Source organism: Gadus chalcogrammus, chromosome 19, assembly GCF_026213295.1.
Source record: "Gadus chalcogrammus isolate NIFS_2021 chromosome 19, NIFS_Gcha_1.0, whole genome shotgun sequence".
Lineage (NCBI taxonomy): Eukaryota > Metazoa > Chordata > Actinopteri > Gadiformes > Gadidae > Gadus > Gadus chalcogrammus.
In genome coordinates, this window is record NC_079430.1 from 13,468,721 (window position 1) to 13,491,460 (window position 22,740).

The 22,740-nt window shown below is 48.4% G+C and overlaps 2 protein-coding genes across 2 annotated transcripts in view; both read left to right on the plus strand.

Moving 5' to 3' along the window:
- The first annotated feature begins 91 nt into the window (after positions 1 to 91).
- On the plus strand, positions 92 to 17,423 carry LOC130372448 (ATP-binding cassette sub-family D member 2-like). The gene is made up of 10 exons (XM_056578452.1): positions 92 to 1,220; positions 2,305 to 2,485; positions 4,124 to 4,245; positions 8,629 to 8,794; positions 9,352 to 9,446; positions 9,715 to 9,860; positions 11,269 to 11,414; positions 12,063 to 12,147; positions 12,826 to 12,951; positions 13,348 to 17,423. Exons 1-10 carry the CDS (start codon positions 279 to 281, stop codon positions 13,550 to 13,552), a joined length of 2,214 nt encoding a protein of 737 aa, XP_056434427.1. The 5' UTR covers positions 92 to 278; the 3' UTR covers positions 13,553 to 17,423.
- Positions 17,424 to 18,553: 1,130 nt separating this feature from the next.
- Positions 18,554 to 22,740, plus strand: part of LOC130372856 (kinesin-like protein KIF21A) — a 25,434-nt gene continuing 21,247 nt past the window's right edge. The window contains exon 1 of the mRNA XM_056579017.1: positions 18,554 to 18,597. Coding sequence (XP_056434992.1) covers positions 18,554 to 18,597 — 44 coding nt within the window. The remainder of the gene's footprint in view (positions 18,598 to 22,740) is intronic.

A 22,740-nucleotide genomic window follows, 5' to 3' on the forward strand; every position in this document is an offset into this window, starting at 1 on the left:
TTTGCATACCTTCTGTTACTCAGCCAATCAGCGGCAGGCGGAGTCGCAGCCCCGGCCAATGAAACGGCTAGACGGTACAGCGCAACAGCGGAACGACGCTGGGAAGCAGGATGTAGCGGTCCGCGGTGCAGGCCATCTTCACGCCAAAACATCAAAGGGTATTCTCCTTTTGCGTCGCATTTCTTTCGTATGATTTCCCCATTTTCACTCGTTTCCGATCGATAGCACGCGAGGACGACTGAACCGCGCGGTATTCGTGCACCGGGATCGGGAACAACATGTCCTATATCCTGGACGCGGCGTCTAAAGTGAAATGGGACCGTACGACCGCCGCGAAACGAGCCGTGGTCCTGGCGGCCGCCGCCTACGGCATCAGGACCCTGTATCCCATCATCTGGAAACGTGTCTCGAGGCGGCAGGGCTGCAGGAACAACACGCAGATCTCCAAGGTGGAGAACGGCTCAACGGCTCTGGTGGTGAAGTCCTTCGCGGAGCCCAAGAAGAAGCCCTCCCCGGAGCTGAACGCTCTGTTCTTCAAGCAGATACTGGACCTCCTCAAGATCCTCTTCCCCAAACTCCTGTCAAAAGAGCTGGCCTTGCTGTCGTTACACTCCGTCGCGTTAATCTCAAGGACGTTTCTGTCCATATTCGTGGCGAGTCTGGACGGGAAGATCGTCAAGTCGATCGTTGAGAAGAACCCGCAGAACTTCATGCTGCAGCTGATGAAGTGGCTGCTCATCGCCATCCCGGCCACCTTCGTCAACAGCGTGATCCGCTACCTGGAGTGCAAGCTGGCGCTGGCGTTTCGCACGCGGCTGGTGGACCATGCCTACCGGACCTACTTCACGGACCAGACCTACTACCGGGTCAGCCACATGGACGGGCGGCTGGCCAACCCGGACCAGTCTCTCACCGAGGACGTCATGATGTTCTCCCAGTCCGTGGCGCATCTCTACTCCAACCTCACCAAGCCCATCCTGGACGTAGTCCTCACGTCCTACACGCTGATCCAGACCGCCCGCTCCAGGGGGGCTAACGCCACGGCGCCCACTCTGCTGGCAGGCCTGGTGGTCTTCGCCACGGCCAAGGTGCTGCGCGCCTGCTCGCCAAAGTTCGGGAAGCTGGTGGCGGAGGAGGCGAACAGGAAGGGGTACCTGCGCTACGTGCACTCCAGGATCATCGCGAACGCCGAGGAGATCGCTTTCTATGCGGGACACAGCGTAAGCAACTCGGTCGGATCAGAAAGATGTTCTTAAAAGTGTGGGGCGTCCTACCCCAACAGTGGTCACCAGTTAGTATCTTACCTAAACAGTTGTCAACAGTTAGTAAATCTTTAGTTACGCATAGTTAGTATGGATGTATGTAGGTCACTCTGAGCAGTTGTTTACACATGAGTGATGTTGGTACAGGAGGCTGCAGAGCAGGAGAGATCCCTCCAACCTCTCCGCACTTGATTTCTTTACAAGCGTAAAGGTTTTTGTAGAGATTATTACCCATTAACTCTTTATTGACATGAGAATCCAACTTGAGCAAACCTTTCCCGAAATAGGTCAATAATAAAAAAAAAAAACATTAATAAATACATAATGACAATATTAATAGAAGAGTGACAGATGAAGCGTAATGCTTCAGTCCAAGCTGAAAGGTGCTGGGTTCTATCTCTCATTTCCAAAGCAACGTAAACAAAACCACCGCATGGAAACCCTCATAACAAAGCGATAGCAACAGTGATACTACTGTACAAACAGCGGGCGGCAGAGCGGTTATGCTTTCATACACCCAAACGAAAGGTACTGGGTACAATCCCCAAGCATGAGCAGGCCGGGATCTAAAGCCACCGTGGTTGACGTGCGTGTGTGATGACTGAGGGGTAAACAGTCAGGAAGGGGTTAAACTGTGTCTCTCACAGGGGGTTAAACGGTCTCTCTCTCAGGTGGTTAAACTGTCTCTCTCAGGTAGAGATTTGTCAGCTGATGTCATGAGTGGTTAACAGTCAGGAGGGGTTAAACTGTCTCTCTCCCAGGTGGTTAATCTGTCTCTCTCAGGGGGTTAAACTGTCTCTCAGGGGGTTAAACTGTCTCTCTCTCTCCGGTGGCTTACTGTCTCTCTCCCAGGTGGTTAATCTGTCTCTCTCTCAGGGGGTTAAACTGTCTCTCAGGGGGTTAATCTGTCTCTCTCTCTCCGGTGGCTTACTGTCTCTCTCCCAGGTGGTTAATCTGTCTCCCTCTCTCTCAGGGGGTTAAACTGTCTCTCTCCCAGGTGGTTAAACTGTCTCTCTCCGGTGGCTCATTGTTTCTCTCCCAGGTGGAGATGCGGCAGCTGCAGAAGTGCTACGCGGCGCTGGCCGACCAGATGAACCTCATCCTGTCCAAGCGGCTGTGGTACGTCATGGTGGAGCAGTTCCTCATGAAGTACGTGTGGAGCGCCGCCGGCCTGGTCATGGTGGCAGTGCCCATCATCACCGCCACCGGATTCGCCGACATGGGTGAGAGCTCGAGTCCGATTGGTCAGATCGCCCCCCCCCCCCCGTGGTGATCGGAGAATCCTTCAGGCAGGGACCCGATCGCGTTGAGGGAACACAGTTGTGGGTGGTCGCCTGGAAGTATCTTGCCATTGCATATCAAATCAGTGTACACAACATTATCACACAGTCTGAGACCCAGGAAAGACAACTAATTCAAGTCAATTCAAAGGTCTGGAGCCCTTACACCCAGCAACAGTCTCAAAGGGCTTCACAGGCCCACAGTACATGACACCCTAACTATAGTATTCACCTAAGCCCTCTAAATGCTTTACTCCCGAAAGGGAATCCCCCTTGAGAAGGAAGTAACACAGAAGTGGGTTTCCTCCTTCAGGGACGGCTATGATTGCCATTCAACCTAAATCCAACCTGCGTTCTGTATTTTCACTTTACTGGCCCTGCACTGATCATTTCATCGCGGTTCAGGAGTTGTAATTTGATGAGCTCAATCCCAGGGAGCATGTGGTTCGCACAGTAGAGGTTTTGGGTGGGATCTATTTAACAAATCTATTCAAATGATTTGATGTGTTGATATCAGCGAGAGGGACGCATAGGCAGCCCTGGGGTCAGGATACACGTTTCGCTGGACTTCCGTGGTCCAGTCTTTCAGGTTTATTCACCATATTGTCATACACAGTTATACAATACACTGACCGCTGTACACGGGCAAGGTGGGCAGTGACAGGGTGGGATCCTTCCACAATCAGGTTGTTAAGTCTGATAATGCCTGGACACTTAGTAAATGCTTATATTAAGGGTTGATTAAAACACTGAACAATGTAAATAATCTGCACAATGCTAAACTGTAAGCGTTCAAGGGGGAAGCCTGAAGGATTCTCCTAAACTGTGTTATGAGTTTAAATGTATATTTTGTGTTAGAAACATATTGCATACATACTACAAATCATTGAGTATTAGGGATGCCTTAGCTGCTACTCGTAGCGGAAACGATAAGTAAATAACCTGTAGTATATGACCAACCAATTGATAGTCTAATAACCATAAACAAGCAGCAGATATCACTGCAGGTGACTTAAACGATTCGTCCTGTTATATTAGGGCTGTAAACGAGAAGGCTGTACCGGAGCAACTTTAGCTTGTCAAGATAACCATAAACTATTCCATAACCATAAATCTGTCTCTCTCTCTCGCTCTGTCTCTTGTCCGTCTCTCTCCCTCCCTCTCTCTGTGTTGCTCCCTCTGTGTCGGTCCCTCTGTGTCTCTGTCTCCTTATGTCTCTCTCTCCCCCTCTCTCCCTCTGTCTCTCTGTGTCTCTCTCCCTCTCTCTGTGTTGCTCCCTCTGTGTCGGTCCCTCTGTGTCTCTGTCTCTGTCTCCTTATGTCTCTCTCTCCCCCTCTCTCCCTCTGTCTCTCTATGTCTCTCTCCCTCTCTCTGTGTTGCTCCCTCTGTGTCGGTCCCTCTGTGTCTCTGTCTCTGTCTCTGTCTCCTTATGTCTCTCTCTCCCCCTCTCTCCCTCTGTCTCTCTCCCTCTCTCTGTGTTGCTCCCTCTGTGTCGCTCCCTCTGTGTCTCTGTCTCTGTCTCCTTATGTCTCTCTCTCCCCCTCTCTCCCTCTGTCTCTCTATGTCTCTCTCCCTCTGTAGAAGTGGTTGACGGCCCGGTCCAGGTGATGGTGAGCGAGCGCACGGAGGCGTTCACCACGGCCCGTAACCTGCTGGTGTCCGGTGCCGACGCCATCGAGAGGATCATGTCCTCGTACAAGGAGGTGAGCGGCGGCGGCCATGTTTGAGCCACTTGAATCACTTATTGGTCAGTCCAGCAAAACAATGTCAAGGTACAATTAGATCCTGATATTTACTCTATTAAAACAGGGAGGCAAAGCAAACACTTGCGGTCAAACAGACATGCATTCAAACAATATGAAAGTGCCGACATTATGAGAGCAAATGGTCCATAGATAGAAGCAGTGCCAGTGTTTTGGGTTTCCACATGCACTGAAAGCAGCATCAGTTTCACCCAGAGGGAATACAGTGATAGTTATATTAGAGTGTTGTTACTGCTGTTAGGACTTCTTTCATGAAGTGATAATATCTACTGTATCTGTTTCTTATCTTATGTATATCTGGTAAGAAGGAAAGTATTTAAATTGGACACGGCAGGTGTAGTAGGTATGTTTTGCTGAGATTAGATCTCCGGACCTTTTAATCAGACACGGTAGCCGTTTGTATTCAGAGTGTTGTGGCTGAAAGGCTCACAGCAGCAGTAGGTATGTACAGAGGTTAGTGTGACAGAGTGGAGGCTAAGGGGTGAAGGTCGCAGGTCAATACTCTTGAGTTGCCCTACTATAGTCTATGCAGCAGTGTTCGATTTAAATCAATGGTATGTGAAATACTAATTTCTTCATACATAAACAAGAGCAGAACAGCAAACATGCCTAAGGCCGTCAGAATGGACCTTTTGTCTGGAGGTCTGTAAGAGGATTGGGCTGTGAAAGGGGGGTCTGTTCTGTTTCTTTCTTGAAGTGCATGTGTTAGTTGAATACAGTAGTACGTACAATGTTCTTGTTACTTACTGGAAGAATAAGGCCCATCGTGTGGACTGGATCGTTATTCGCCACACATGAGTCTGAAACTCGCCTCGACTCACTTTAAGGTCGCCTGGGTGCAGGCAGAGCAACATTCTCATTGAAACGGTTAAGTTGAGGTTTCATAATACATTTAGGTAAATGAAGGTCAGGGGTAAAGCAATGCATCGTGGGAATTGGATCAAGCTGGAAGGTCCTTGGTTCCGTCCCTCTGCAGGCTGACGGCAGGATCCTGGACACTGTTGGCCCGCATCGGAGATCATTCTGCAGGTGGCTCTGAGTGGGTGTGTCAGGGCAGCGTGTGGTTTTATTGATTTGATGTGGGAGAGATCCAACCTGTTGAGCTGCTTCTCTGCCCTATGCCCCGAGTCACGATGCAAAACACAGTAGCCCGGGGCGATGATGAGAAGGGCGGGCTGTGGTGTGTGTGTGTGTGTGTGTGTGTGTGTGTGTGTGTGTGTGTGTGTGTGTGTGTGTGTGTGTGTGTGTGTGTGTGTGTGTGTGTGTGTGTGTGTGTGTGTGTGTGTGTGTGTGGATGTGAGCGTGCTCAGTGCAGGGCTGTAGCCCGCTGTCTGGGCTGAGGCGTGTGCCCATGGCAGCAGAGTTACGCGCAGGTAGCGAAGGAACGCATTCCTGAAGCAATGTGTTCTTGCAGCACCGCATGCCTGTCTGCTGAGTCTGGTGCATCCCATGCACGGTGGGTGGGGCGAGTTTGTTATTGTTATGCTTTGTGAATGTGTGTGATTCTTATGCTGTGTGTGTGTGTGTGTGTGTGTGTGTGTGTGTGTGTGTGTGTGTGTGTGTGTGTGTGTGTGTGTGTGTGTGTGTGTGTGTGTGTGTGTGTGTGTGTGTGTGTGTGTGTGTGTGTGTGTGGTAGGTAGAGCGAGACAGGTTCCGGCGAGGCTGTGTGTTGTGGTAGTGAGACAGGTTCTAGGGAGTGTGTGTTGTGGTAGAGAGACACGTGTTAGCGAGGCTGTGTGTTGTGGTGGTGAGACAGGTTCTAGGGAGTGTGTGTTGTGATAGAGAGACAAGTGTTAGCGAGGGTGTGTGTTGTTGTGACTGACACTAGCTTGTCCGGTCGGGACAAACTGCTCCACCCTTGGCCCTACACCTTCCATCACGTGTGGCTGCTGTAGAATAACATTGTGGCCGCTCCACATATTTGCTGGGCTATTGTGCTGCAGACTACAGTCACAAGACCCACTGAGGCGTTGTTTGCTAGGCGGCTTTAATACATGAAGTAACTTGTAAACAGCGACCGGTCAGCCCTGTGTGTGTGTGTGTGTGTGTGTGTGTGTGTGTGTGTGTGTGTGTGTGTGTGTGTGTGTGTGTGTGTGTGTGTGTGTGTGTGTGTGTGTGTGTGTGTGTGTGTGTGTGTGTGTGTGTGTGTGTGTGTGTGTGGGGGATTTTTCATTGTGCCTAGCTGTGATTAATCCTCCATCTGTTGATCTTTAATGGCCACACACACATGCACGCACGCACGCACAGCCACAAGGAACTGGACAGAGAACCGGTGCAACAAACAAGAGCTCGTTGACTACATACACATACTGTACGTCATGTGCCGACGGCCATGTAGAAAAAGCATGGACCTGCCATTTGTATTCATGCTCAATACTGCGTCCTAAACCAGTGTGTGGCGTGTGAAAACATGCTTCAGATGTTCTCAGCCTCCAGTGTTCATGCTGACATTATCCTTCCTTCCTTCTGCTCACCCTTCTCTCTGGGACCAGCAAGGTTGTGTAAGTGAGATAAAGATTCCGGAACTTTGTTCTTCAGATACAGGACATGCAGTGAAGTGAAAGTGGCAGAGCTCTATCAGTGTCTGCAATAAGGACAATATTAACAGTCAAAAGAAGCAACACTATGTGCAATAGGGGTAGGTCTTGATGTAAATTAAGGATCTGTGAGAAACATTCAAACATTAGAAAAACGTGTGTGTGCCTGCCTGCATGTGTGTGTGTGTGTGTGTGTGTGTGTGTACCTGCGTGTGTGTGGTGCCTGCGTATGTGTGTGTGGCTGCGTGCGTGTGTGCGCCTGCCCATAAGAGGGACCATGTGTACCGTAATGAGGTCTCTGGTGAGGTCCCGGCTCCCCGTCCTGATGGCCTGGGGACCGACACCGTGCCTCAGGCTCTCTGTCGGGCTGCGTCAGTGCGGAGGCTCTCGCCCGGCTGAGCCGCTGAATCAGCCTGTTAGCTAAGGTGGTGGCTCCCCCTGGGCTCCGGCTCCACACCTCCTCACTCAGGGGGGGGCACGCAGCTCCAGCGGTGTGTGTGTGTGTGTGTGTGTGTGTGTGTGTGTGTGTGTGCGCACTAACAATCTCTAGCTTAACCCGTTCCCTGCATACAACAAAGATGGCTAGGATAAAATGCTACATGACGCTGACCACTATTTTTAAGTGCGAGGACATACAGCATACAGTTCTGTTTACTAATAGCTGTGCGTATGTTTGCGTACAATGCATGCATAAAATGTTCCTCTCGTCTCTTCTTTATCTCTTTAAAAGAAATGCACACAAAGATGGTGTTTGAGTTGCACTTCAGAGTCAAACATAATCTGGTATTTGTTCCAGAGTATCGTCTGGTCTCAGAAGGCCCTTTGATCAATATACCAGAGCAGCTGGCATGTCCTCAGTCACATGTGACCATGCAGGACGCCTGCTGAGATGTTGGTTCCTCGTGAGGCGGCTGAGTCAACAGCCTGTGGCCCCCTCACTCAGTTTGTCTCTCATTGTTTCTCTCTTGTCTTTCTAGTGGTGTTTGTAATCCTTCTTTCCTTGAAGGTCCCCCCTTCCATGCAATGGTTTGTTCAGTTGTATAAATGTGAGCCTTTATATTCTTCCGTTCCATCTGTGTGGAAGAGTTGTGGCCGTGTTGGTCTAATAAGTAGAACACAACTCGAGACATTTATTGCTATGGTATTTCAATATTTGTCTTGCTTACTACAATGTGCTGCTTGACTCAATGTTCTAAGGGGCTCATGAGCCAAGGCATACGGTGTCCTTATAATGTTGAAATAATGTCTTGCAGCATAATGTCACACAACACCGGTATTTATCAGTACAATTTAACCTTTGACTGAGGACTCTGTGTTTGTTGGTTTTGTTATTTCTCTTTGTCCCGGTCAAATCAACAGCTTTGTACTTAGTTATTTGTACTCTCAATCACTCACTCTTTAATCTCTCTCTACCACTCACTCACTCACTCGCTCACTCGCTCACTCGCTGACTCACTCACTCACTCACTCACTCACTCACTCACTCACTCACTCACTCACTCACTCACTCACTCACTCACTCACTCACTCACTCACTCACTCACTCACTCACTCACTCTCTCTCTGTATCTCTCTACCGATCACTCACTCACTCTCTCCTTCTCACTCAATCACTCACTCTCTCTCTGTATCTCTCTACCACTCACTCACTCTCTCTCACATGCGTGCGATAACGGAGGTAAACCCGGTGACCTCGACCTGTGTGATCACTCGTATCGGGGTCACGGTGTGCTACCGGTCGATGATGTTGCCGTGGATGACCCTCCACCCCCGTGTGTGTATCCAGGTGACGGAGCTGGCGGGCTACACGGCGCGTGTGCACAACATGTTCCTGGTGTTTGGCGAGGTGCAGCGGGGCGTGTACAAGCGCTCCGAGGAGTCCACCACCGCCACCGGCGCCGAGATGAAGAACCAGCCGTCGCTGCACATCGAGGGCCCGATGGAGATCAAAGGTCAGCGCCAGCCTGAGCATTAGCGTTGGTGTTAGCGTTAGCGTGGGCAGACCCTGAGATTAAAACAAAGTACAAGATACACACACAATGCATTCGTATTAGATGGAGATAAAACGCATGCACACACGCACTCACAGCATTAGAAAGAGATCCCACACACAGTCACACTAAATCTATAAGCATTAGATAGAGCTCACGCACGCACACACACACTGACCAACACCATACACACACACACACACACACACACACACTGACACACACATTGGCACACACACACTGGCACACACACACACACACAGGCATTAGCATGAGATGAAGATCTCTCACGCACGCGGCTTATCAGCTGTGTTTATTTGCATAACCACATCCTGTGTAGACACACATACCATGGCGAGTCGACTGTCTTAGGCGAGGCAGAATATGCTGGTTAGGATGTTTGACACGGAGTCCACACATGGCTAATGACAGCGCTAGCGACGCTGTCCTCAGGCTGTCTGAGACCGCAGGGATCTGTGAATAATGGTGCGTGTGCGCGCGTGCGTGTCTCTCTCCAGGTCACGTGATTGACGTGGATCAAGGGATCGTGTGCGAGGACGTCCCCATCATCACCCCCAACGGAGACGTGGTCGTCTCCTGCCTCAACTTCAAGGTGGAGCTCCTTATTCACCTTCTCCTTCTCCTCCCTCACCCTCCACCTCCTTCCTCCCTCCTCCTTGACCCTCCTCCTTGACTTCCTCAACAATCACCTGCATGGCTTCAACTTGCTCCTGAATAATCGTGTGTGTGTGTGTGTGTGTGTGTGTGTGTGTGTGTGTGTGTGTGTGTGTGTGTGTGTGTGTGTGTGTGTGTGTGTGTGTGTGTGTGTGTGTGTGTGTGTGTGTGTGTGTGTGTGTGTGTGTGTGTGTGTGCGCGCACAGGTGGAGGAGGGCATGCACCTGCTGATCACCGGCCCTAACGGCTGTGGGAAGAGCTCTCTGTTCCGCATCCTCAGCGGCCTCTGGCCCGTCTACGGGGGCGTGCTCTACAAACCCTCCCCCAAACACATGTTCTACATCCCCCAGAGGTACGCACACAGACGCACACGCCGCACTTCGCGCACACGAGCACACGAGCACACAAACGCATCAATGCAAGGACATGCGCACACGCAAGGACACGTCCATGCAAGGCAAGGACATGAACACACAAACACATACACACGCATCCATGCAACGCAGAGAACGCGCACACACGCACACTGCAGGCGTATACCCTCACACACATGTACGTAGGGGGCTGTTAGACGTGTTCTTCTCCCATTCAAGTCAAGACACTGTCGACACGCAAACCAGGTGCGTCCTGGTTATGTCACATGACCTTACCGTGTACATGGTCGTGCCAATTCTGGACTTCATGGACACTTCTGCAATTGCGACGCTACAGTGGGATAAAGGTCTAGACATAACAGAGCAGTGGATATTGGGGAAGAGAAACCATCCGTGGCTTCAATGTTGGAATGAAACCACCTCACCCAGCTAGAATTAACTATACTCAGGAAAGCATAGCGGTTTGGTTGTTGAAAAGTTCTGGGTTCCATCATCGATGTCCGTTCCCAAAAGGCGTCCTTCAGCACGACACCCTTACCCCTACCTGCTCCGTGATGACGTGTACCTGAGTTCACTGGAAGTCACTCAGGTGGAAGCCTTTGATTAATGACGAGGAACCAGTCCTCAACTTTGAAGAGTAACGTGACCCCGACCAAGCTGTCAGCCTCCTGCTGTGTGTGGACCTTTTATGGAACTCACATGGAACACGTAACTGTACTGCAAGCATTCACTCACTCACTCACTCACTCACTCACTCACTCACTCACTCACTCACTCACTCACTCACTCACTCACTCACTCACTCACTCACTCACTCACTCACTCACTCACTCACTCACTCACTCACTCACAGTAGACACAGTATCCACCCTGTACACACAGTGCATACAGTATAAACACAAAACACACTGTACTGATACAAGACACGTCCTAGTTTAGCAGACCACGCCCTCATCCAGACCAAACTGAGGCCTATAAAAAGCAACATAGCATGCAACCGGGGGAGGAGCAGCTGAGAAACAGTGACATGAAAGTGCTGTACTTCCATGTTTCTAAAGCCTTTTAAAGGTTTGAAGATCCATGTTGGAACCGCAAATCACGAAGCAGGTCTTCTTAGAACAGCCTGTATTTAATCTTCCACCACGGCCCTTTAGCTTGAACACAAGGGCAGCATAGCGCTTCGGACCCCAGCTGTACATTAGCCAACGAGCAAATACGCAAACGCCACCTGAAGTTGCCAAATGTTTACCTCCGGCCATGTGCAATGTTCTTTGTTCTGTGTTACGTGTCCAAGGGCGCCTTGCTGGACCAGTTGATCTAACGTGCGTGCGTGTGTGTGTGTGTGTGTGTGTGTGTGTGTGTGTGTGTGTGTGTGTGTGTGTCCAGGCCCTACATGTCCATCGGCTCCCTGCGGGACCAGGTCATCTACCCGGACTCCGTGGAGGACATGGAGGAGCGGGGGCTCAGGGACCCCCACCTCGAGGCCATCCTGGACATCGTCAACCTCAACCACATCGTCACCCGGGAGGGAGGTAGGAGGGGGAGGGGTAGGAGGGGGAGGGAGAGGGAGAGGGAGGAGCAGGGGGAGGGGGAGGGAGGAGGAGGGGGAGGGGGGAGGGGGAGGGAGAGGGAGAGGGAGGAGCAGGGGGCAAGGGAGGAGGATCAAGGGGGAGACGGAGCAGGGGGGAGGAAGGGGAGGGCTTTTGGGAGGATAATGTCCCCCCTCCCTTGTCTCCCTTGTGCTATCGTGGCATAGCCAGCGTCCTAATGTTGAAGACCTCTATTAAACATTGAATGTTTTGGCTATAGGTGTTAGCCAACTCTCCCATCAATGATTCATCTGGTCTGGTCTCTCTATGGGACACCTAATCTAATCCACACTATTCTTTCTATGGACCAGTTTGACCTTTCACCAAAGTCTCCCAATCATAAGATTATGAATACGTCCCCCTGGAAAGTTTGTCTGGCATCCAGCAGTCCTACTAGTTTCTTCACACCTTCTGGGGGCACACGGCTGCTGTAGAGGTTAGATGATGGTGACCTCTGAGCTGAGGTTAGATGATGGTGACCTTTGAGAGGTTAGATGATGGTGACCTCTGAGAGGTTAGATGATGGTGACCTCTGAGAGGTTAGATGATGGTGACCTCTGAGCTGATGCTAGATGTTCTCTCTCTCTGCAGGCTGGGACGCAGAGCTGGACTGGAAGGATGTTCTCTCAGGAGGAGAGAAGCAGAGGATGGGCATGGCCCGCATGTTCTACCACAGGCAAGACACGCACACATGTTCTCTCACGCACACGTTCCCTCACGCACGCACACACGCGCGCGCGCACACACGTTCTCGCACACAGATGTTATCGCGCCTGCACGTTCTCGCATACAAGTTGGGGTACGTTTGTTTGGAATGAACCATCATCTGCCAATAGCCTCACAGATCAGACGGCAGAGGAGCTGAATGTCCTCTAGCTTCACAAACAAATAATAATTTGTTAGGATCATGAACGTTTTTCTGATCGGTGAGACTATACAACGCTTATTCATCCATGCATGTGCGCATAAACACAAAGATACACGCACACATCAACAACATTCTTAATTGAATGACTAGATTGCTGGGGCTTTAACTCTTGGCTGCTCAGAGTAACAGGTTACAGGTTGTGTTGGCGCCCCCTACAGGCACAACACTGTGACTGCTGCCTCAAGCTTGCAGTCTAAAAATACCAAAGTGATGACGGGCATCCTGATTAAGCAGCATGTCATTAAGTGTGTGTGTGTGTGTGTGTGTGTGTGTGTGTGTGTGTGTGTGTGTGTGTGTGTGTGTGTGTGTGTGTGTGTGTGTGTGTGTGTGTGTGTGTGTGTGTGTGTGTGTGTGTGTGTGTGTGTGTGTGTGTGTGTGTGTGTGTGTGTGTGTGTCTTTCTCTCTCTTTGTGTGTGTGTGAATCAGGCCAAAGTACGCACTCCTGGATGAGTGCACCAGCGCAGTCAGCATCGACGTGGAGGGGAAGATCTTCCAGGCCGCCAAGGATTCTGGCATCTCCCTGCTGTCCATCACACACAGACCCTCTCTCTGGTGAGACCTCTCTCTCTCTCTCTTTTCCCCTGCTGTCCATCACACACAGTCTCTCTCTCTCTCTCTCTCTCTCTCTCTCTCTCTCTCTCTCTCTCTCTCTCTCTCTCTCTCTCTCTCTGTGTCTCTCTGTGTCTCTCTGTGTCTCTCTCTCTCTCTGTCTCCCTGCTGCCCATCATACACAGTCCCTCTTTCTGGTAGCTTCTCTGTCTCACTCACACACAGACACAGATCCCTCTGGTAAGACCTGTCCCAATGTCCTCCATGATCTCCCTTATATTGTGCTCTGCTTCCTTCTGGTGTAGTGTATAGTTCTTGTTTGCTCGTAGCACGTTGTATCAGCTTGTCGGAGGTCGTTGTCCTCCGGACCTGGCGTTTACCCGTGATGCCTCCCAACAGGAAGTACCACACCCACCTGCTGCAGTTTGACGGCGAGGGGGGCTGGCGCTTCGAGCAGCTGGACACGGCCACGCGCCTCACCCTCACGGAGGAGAAGCAGCGGCTGGAGTCCCAGCTCGCCGGGATACCCAAGATGCAACACCGGCTGGACGAGCTCTGCAACATCCTGGGAGAGGACTCGGTGCTGAAGACCGCCCGCGAGTGACCGCCCGCGAGTCCATCCCTCCTCGTCCCCCTCCTACATCCCTAATCCTCCTCCATCTCTCTCTCTCCCTCCTCCTCCTCCTCCTCCATCCCTCTCTCTCTCACCTTCTCTCATCCTCTGCTCCTCCATCCCTCTCTCTCTCACCTTCTCTCATCCTCTGCTCCTCCATCCCTCTCTCTCTCACCTTCTCTCATCCTCTGCTCCTCCATTCATCCCTCTCTTTCTCCTTCTCTTATCCTCTCCATCCAGTATTACCCCATCACGTTTTGCTGTGTTTTTCCTGTTTTTTTTTCTCTTTTTTAACACAGTTTAGGTTTTTAAAGTACAAAATATTTAATCTAGGATCCACAAATGTTTTTGTGATCGTTTGCGAGGGCGTCTGTTTGTTTTTAGCACTTTAGGTTTATTTTACCGTTCCCTTGTGGGGCTTGTTCAGGATGGATGGAACACAGGCTGAGTTTGGCAGGAAGCTATGGAAGTTTAGCAGGAAGTTGATGCTGAGTCAAGCAGGAAGTTGTTCTCATCCACCATTCGACAGCCTCCAAAACAGTATTTGTCGGCGTCGATGTGAGGGTTTCAGGCCGGTGGATTTAACACGTCTATTAGGAATGGGATTTAGAATTTCTGAGAGCGTTTCTTCTCCAAGTGCCTGGTGTCCCCGCGGTAGCCAACGTGTGCGATCCTAGGTGATGGACACAGGGAACGACCTTTGACTTATGAGAGTCATTGGGTCGTCTGTTTAGTCCCGTTCCTCGTCGACGTCTGAAGCGCCTCACTTTCAGTAGATGGGATACACTCGCCCAGAACAAGTTTTTTTATTTCAATCAACAGCCATATTCAATTTATATATATACTTTATTTTGTGTATGATTGGTTATTTTAAATCTTGAATACCAGTTCTCAAAAGCATACTAAATCGACAGCAAATATTCACCCAGTGGAGAGCTGTACAATCCAATCCTTAATCCTGATTGGTCAATTGACGTGCTTCGTTTGACCTTCAACCCGTTGGCTGATGTTATGAACCATTTTTTTAAAACTTTCAATATGACATGTGGTGTTTTTTGTTGACATGCAGGTGGCAGTTTTACCATCGTCAGTGGGAGTAGATTAAATCAAATGGATTAAATCCTATAAATACGATTTGCGTTTCCATGTTGGCACAAACGGTTGGTGACAGAAACAGGAAGAGAGTGTGTGGAGAAGTTCAGTCTCCTCGTTGTTCAGGAAGGAGGCGCCACTGAGCTGGCGACAGCAGGCAGCCATTTTAGGTCTGTTGTTGTGAGGCTGTTTATTTCCGGTTTGTTGAACGAACACAACAAGCTGAGAGGGGCCGCTTTCTTTTTAGGGAGACGGCAAGATGGCCGCTTTGTCTGTGACTTTCTGTCGGTCTCTTTTACCTTCTCACTTCTCACTAGCACTACACAAATATTGATAGGATAACTGCTGTAGGCACACACACACACACACACACACACACACACACACACACACACACACACACACACACACACACACACACACACACACACACACACACACACACACACACACACACACACACACACACACACACACGTGCTGCTACGTTCTCCGTATTGACAATGAAACCCTTATTGGTCCATCTGACGGTCCAACTGATCCCAGCTGTTTTTGATATTTTTGTTGTTTGGTTCCACTAGGATAAAATCCCTACCACACATCGCTGGATATAGAGATATAGGATATATATTGTGTGGTATAAATTGTGTCTTGTCCGCCCTCCTTCAATACCCGTGTTTATTTGTGAACAAAGGTCAAAGGTCAGGGGGGACTGGCGAGGTATCTTTGCTCAGCGTCACTTGGGCAGAGGCTGTAGCGGAAGGCCTTGGGTTGATGGCCTTCGATCGGTCCTGAGGCTAGAAGAAGGAGAGTTTAGTTTGATGTTGACGTTGTCAACCTGTTTTCCTACCAGCTGTCCTGAGATCTGTGGTCAGAACTACAACTTGGTTTTTTTGGTCACACATTTCAATTGGTCACTCGCTTTTTAGGTAACTGGGAGCTGTCGCACATGTGTATGTGTGTGCTTAACCCTCACAATCTGTGGTTGTTTCCAGTGCAGAGGGTGCGTGTGATATAGGCGAGTATCGCTTCATCCGTGTGTTTATGAATTAATGGGTCTGCAGCATTGAACTGTGTTTCTGCAGATGAGTCTTCATGAAAGGATCGTGGACTTCCCCCTCTTAGTTTAACGATTTATGAATAGCAGTGTCTCTGCTTCCTATTGGTCCAACCTTGTGATTGTTTTCAAGTACATTTCATAGACTGAATGATGACCTGTTTACGACGTAAAGAGTTTTAAAGTACTGTGGTTAGGCTTGTGCAGTGTCATAATCACCGATAACCAATCAAAACGAACGTGCAAGGGTTCCATCACTCTGATTTCCAACTCTGTTAGCTTTGGCTATCAGAGCCTGAGGATGTGATGGACCCCACAGCCTGTGGGGTCGGTGGACTGAACCATCACAGCCAGAGGGTCCAGAGGGTGAACCATTTGAACACCACTGATTTACAAAGTTCCACAACCACTAGCACAATCTGAGTGATAATTATATAAGACAATTAATTATATGGTCTCTTTTGCCTTGTTTTTATTCTTTTTTTTTTTTTCCTAAATGTGAAAGTAAATGTGGGAATAAATCAATAAACCTAAAATAGAACTCATGATGGAGGGTCTTGTAGAGAGACAGTTAACAGTTTGAACACACTAGCCTTGGGTTTGAGCTGAGACATGAATGTTGATCTAGTTTGAATCAATAGGCTGATTTCTGTGGGAACATGTTGAATCTGTGGTGTGAATCCAGATGGGTTGATGACCACATCTGGCCAACATAGGAGAGGCCAGGCTCACACCGGGTATCCGTGAACTTGGAAGTCATTATCGCGGATCCATGACCACTGAGCTCTGGGTATTTCTGACTGAGACTCATTGCCAATAAACATTTTTAATTTTCTAATTAATCGGTTGAAGATTAAAAAGCTGGATCTGATTGTCTTTCTACCCTGTGCTTGGTCCTTGAAGTAGTTAGAGGGTTGGATTCACAATAATTCATTAATCCAGTGAACTGATTAAAAACATGTCTGTATATTTTTCTACTTTTAGAGGTTGATATCGATTCTCTTTTAATCTAGCTGTTAGTATGTTTTTGTTTTTGTTTAATCGGTTTCTAGAGAAGCTCAATCCAAGCGACGATAATGTAAGATATTGTTGCGTTCACTTGCCTACGTTTACCATGACGTCCTTACTAACGAATATTGATACCAATGTCAGTTTCATAAGTAAGAGATCGAATGTATCCGATGTGTACATTAAACCTTATTAACTGAGGTTTAGTTTCATTTTCTATGACTTTATTAACAATGCATGTTTTCTTTTGTAAGTATGAGCGGTACAAATTATATATTGTGTGTGTATGTGGATGAGATTATATATTAGGATATGCTGGCAGGTTGATGAAAGAGTAACATGGTATTATAGTCTTGAGAGAGAGTGGAATAGACTAAAATAAAAACACAAAAATAAGGAAATGTAATTTTTGGCTAACTTGAATTAAAGACATAAAATTCATTTTGGTGTGGGTGAGTCCTCTGGCATCTCTTTCCATCTTATTTTACCTGTTTATAAGTCTAGATTATCAAGATTCTAAACCGAGACTGGTGAAGTCTGTCCACCAGGGAGCGCTGTTGATAAGGCTGCTGAGGGTTGCTCTTTTGTGAAAGATTAATTTTTGTGTTCAAATGATAAATGAGACAGTGCAGTATTCCTTAGGTGTCCTCTGTGTCTGTTAGTCAATTATCCTTATTTTATTTAAATTACTATAGAACAATACATTCGCTGCTCATTCAGCTTTGTAGAAATGTGTAGAAAGCTTTGTCGAAATAAATAAAATAATTTGTTCAAATATGTTGTGAGAAACCAGCCAGCGAGACCAAGAAGTCTCCCATCCCTCCCTTCAGGCCCCCCAGAGCCACGCCTCTCTAGAGCCGCGCCCTAAACAAGTGATTAGCTCGCTAGATTTAGCATAGCTCTGCCTAGCCTAGCCGGTCATGCGCAATGAGGGCAGTGGCAGAGTGCAAGCAGGTAGTCGGCTAGGTAAGAAAGACTATAGACAGACAGGTGCTAGGTGGACACTGTTTCTAAATAAAGCGCCCACCCTCAATTTAAAGGCCTAGGGTGTGATGACAGTGTGACCACACGGTGGCGACATATCATAATGTTCTCAACAGACTCCTTTGTTACATAATTTTGAAATATATTGAAACCTAAAAATAGGTTTTATTTAAATTAATATTATTTGATAAAAAAAAACATTTTTCACGACACCTAGCCAAGAAAGCGGTGGATCGCATTCAAACCTAAAAACGTATTTGTTTTAACAGACATCACGTTTATAGACAAAGACAATGGACCCTCAAATATGAGTCTACTAAAATGTCACAGGAATATGTGTTGTTTTTTAGGCAGATGGTCTGTATTGAAGTCTAGATAAGAATGCAGGGCCCACAAGGTGGACCCCAACAAATACACAGCATTTACAAAAACACTGAGCGAGAAGGTCTTCAGCACTGATTGGTCTGCTCAGCTCCTCTCCTCATTGGTCGGTTCTCCTTGGGGGGGGCGGAGCTTGGTGACGTCGTCTGTCTTCGGAGCCGCGCGTCAGGATCCGGTCAAGTGTACAACACCACTACTCCCTTCTGCGCTACCGGTGATATTCCCGTGGAAATGTGTGAGTCCTGTGGGGCCAGCTGTTAGGGAAGCAATCCCCACCTGAGGAACTGGATCCGGTCTGAGCGCCTCGGGTCGCAGCATGGCTCGGGTCTCCGTTCCCCGGCTCCTGAGAGGCTGAGGAGGCTGAGGAGGAGCTGCTCTCCTCCCGGGACCTACGCGCACTAAGCCGATCAAGAAGAGGTGAAAGCGAGGCTATTTATAACCGGGAGAGTTACCCCACCTGAGGCGACATCATGGCGGGAGGACAGGACGATAGCAGCGTGCGGGTCGCGCTGAGGTAAGAGCCCCCTTACCCCCCTTATGTGCCACCTTAGCCGCCTTAGGTGAACCCCTATAAGAGCCACCTTCGGAGCCCCCTTAGCCCCCTAGGGAGCGACCTAAGGTGCAACAGTAGCCGTCTTAGGTGGCCCTTTATAGGAGCCCACTTAAGAGCCCTGTTAGGAGCCCACTTGTCTTAGGTGCACCTAACGGGGCACCTAGGATTTAGGTGCACCGTGCACCCTACGCTCTGGGTGAGGTCAGAGGATGCTCCCCTTGGTCGCTCCTCTCCGCCCTTCCACTTGTTATACCGCCGCCGGTATTGTTGTCCTCCAAGATAACCCACGACTGTCAACAACCTTACTGATGTTAAGATATGATCGTGTTCTGCGGTGATTTAGACCAACATATGATTTATTACACAAGAATGTCATCATGTTCCCATAATAATCCTTAAATATCAACAGTAATTGTGAGGCTGCTGCTTTTGTGATGATATGCCTACCTACTCATAGAGCGGTTTAATGTTCACTCTAAATTATTAACTGAGTTCGTTTTTAATATCTCGGTTACAACTCATTTATGACTGACGTGATGTGCCTGACGTGCTGTAGTTGAGACAGCGGTTCTGATCTTCTCTATTGGCCCCTGCGCACGCAGCATCATGGTACTACACCACACACGCACACACACACACACACACACACACACACACACACACACACACACACACACACACACACACACACACACACACACACACACACACACACACACACACACACACACCGAAGGGAAATTAAATTGTCTCACTCTGGATATAAAGCTGATAGCAAAATAATTACAATGTATGATAAACTCTTGCTCCAACAAAGTGTGTGTGTGTGTGTGTGTGTGTGTGTGTGTGTGTGTGTGTGTGTGTGTGTGTGTGTGTGTGTGTGTGTGTGTGTGTGTGTGTGTGTGTGTGTGTGTGTGTGTGTGTAAGACTAGCTGAAATGTCATTTGAGCTGGATCAGTGATAGGACAAAGACTGCTCTCACATTTCTCGCTCTCTCGCTCAGACTTTGACCTAGAGCTGTTGTTCTCTGTTGTGTCTTAGTTCTGTTCAGTTAACCAGTCGGCCAAATAGCTGACTAGCCACGAGCTACATGCTCTCTCATTTTAGCACAGAGAGAACATTACCAGTGCTTCGGAAAATGATTATCAAATCATGTTTCAGAATATTCCTAAATAAGTTTTAAGGTATGTTTTCACCTGCACGATTGAACAGGTATAGGGAACGCACAGAAACGCAGACAAACAGACAGACAGACAGACAGACAGGCAGGCAGGCAGACAGACAGACAGACAGACAGACAGACAGACAGACAGACAGACAGACAGACAGACAGACAGAAGGACAGACAGACTAAACTGTTGGTTACACAACAGACCGGCCCTGAGAGTGTTTTGGAAACACGAGGCACAAATAATATTGGGGCCCCGCCCACTTCCCTACTTCTGTCATTTGGTTGGACTGTCAGTCAATCACTCTCCCTGTCAGTCATTTACCTTTCTCCATAAATCAGCTTTGTTTTGTAACTGACAAATGTGTAGTTTTGGTAGTGTTTTACCCCTAGTGAAACACAAAAAAGGCTTCACACTGTTTTCAATACACAGCCCTTTTGGCCTTTTCTATATATTCTCTCTCCCGGTCTCTCTCACCCATGTCTGTCTCATGTCTGTTTTCTCAAACCTTTGTTATAAGATTCATTGTGGATCTTATCCACTTGTCCTCCCTTTAATACGCACACACACACACAAACAAACATGTACACACAAACCAAAGCACACACAAACCAACACAAACACAAACCAACGCACACACGCCACAAACAACATTTTTTAGTGTCTGACTTCAGTCTATCTTTAAGTCTGTCTTCCTGCCTTTCTATCTGTCAGTCTGTCTTCCTGTCTCTAAGACCTTGTATCCCCAGGCTTGATGGGATAGTTCGTTTTTCTTGGAATCCCTCTCATCATGGTTCTGAAGACACAAGTCACACCAGCGTGTCGCTACCATTTATCAAAGCTGTCACGACCCCCCCCCCTTCATAAACCATCCCCTCTCTGGATGGGTTTGAGGAACGTTAATCGCTGTAGCAACATCTTGATCACCACACAGTGCTAGACAGGTGAGCTCATCACCTTCAGAGTCAAAACACCAGAAGTGCTTCAGGATGACATCTCTCTCTCTCTCTCTCTCTCTCTCTCTCTCTCTCTCTCTCTCTCTCTCTCTCTCTCTCTCTCTCTCTCTCTCTCTCTCTCTCTCTCTCTCTCTCTCTCTCTCTCTCTCTCTCCCCCACTCACATTAGCGCCCTCGCTGTGTTTGTTTTCAATAATAAGCTAGCAGGTTGCTAGCCACACAGAGCCTGTCCCAGCCTGTTAGCCTAATGCTATTGGTTAGAGACGCTTTCATCTTCCCTTGGTGGCTTGGAGATCCTTTATAGCGGGCGGGGCGCCCCCGACACGTCTCCTTGGTGATGACAGCTCCTGAGGGGAAGACAATGAGGGTCTGTGTCGTTCCACTGTCCACCTCCAGCGTTTACCAGTCGGGATCTAAACCTAGCTTAGCTGTAAGAGGCCGTCTTCAGTTAAACCATCCGTAACAATACAGTGAAACTTTCCGTTAGCCTCTTGGCATGATTGCCTCAGTCCTATTTTAAGGTTCATCATGGATTTAGTGTCAATAATGCCAAAGTCTAATAGTTGACTTAAGCAGATGGGGATTATGGAATTTAAAAAACATTCTGTTTGGCTCCGGATATGGCCAACTAGGCACAGTAAATCAGCAGCTTTAGGAGAGTCGAGTTAGGTTAGGTATCACAATTTCGCCAAAATATGACTCAAGCAACTATGCAATGAGGCAAACGATTTGTGACTACATAAAGGTTTGTAGACCAATGATGCGTCATTCAGACGTATTAGTTTAGTTATGAGCTTGGTTAGCTAGTTTTACTCTGCTTTCCAGTAGAACGTACCAGCGACCCAGCAGCCTACGAGCGAACTGAGCGTGTGCAGCCATGAGTCGGACGGAACGCTCTCCGATGCTGAGTGACATGTGACCTCTCCCCGAAGCAGTTACATAATGCAGCTTCAAAATCGAGATGTATTGTGTGTTTCTGAGTGTTTCTTATATCATAGCTGCTTAGGGCCACAGCTGTTCATTCAGGGCCGATCATTCAGGTCTGTGTGATGATGCCTTCACACATGACATAACTCAGATGGTGCACAGGACACACACATACACATTTACATTTACATATACATACACATACACATACACGCACACACAGACACTCACATTCATGCAAGGCAAGGACTTGCACACAGGCACACCGCACACACACATCCATGTAACGCAGAGGACACACACACACACACACAGACTTTGTTGTGTTTGAATGGAGAAATGCTTTCCTTTATTTAGACGGTCCACATGTATCTTCTCTTGATGTTCAACCTGTTTGCTGTGTTTTGTCTGAAACCCTTTTACCTCAGAGCTCACAGACGATGGTCGTCTTTGTTTGTGTCATCAAAGAGGGGAGAGACAGCGGATATCAATGAATACAGTAAAAATACCAGACAGTCAAAGGCAAAAAAAACGAACGTGCTTTGTAGTTAGATTCATCCAATAATATTACTATGTAATCCCTCCAGAATGAATTCATTTATGCTTCAGGTTCAAACCAGTTATGCCATATAGTTTTCTTTGCTTCAGTAAATCCAGCATGTTATTTTATCCCTTATCCTTTAAATTAACCTAAATTAATTAATTTATGAAATTCATTAAAATGATCTCTTTCTGACATAGCGGGTCGAGCCCTGAGCAAGGCACTGTGTAGCGGTGTAATCCCACAGGAACGATTCAAGCGCCTCCGCAGTTTGTCTGTTGTCCGTGTTCCTTGAAGGCTTTCGTTAATTATTAATGAGAGGGTCTGATTACCCGGTGGAGGGGCCTGCTGCCTCATCATGACCCGCAGGAGCCCCAGTCTCTGGCATGACGCTCCTGTCAATCAAAGGCATGTCCCGCCCCCTTCAGAAGCACTCGCTGACCCACACCTGCTTCCTGTGCGTGCTTGCGAGTGTGCGTGCGTGCGTGTGTGTCTATGTGTGTGTGTGTGGG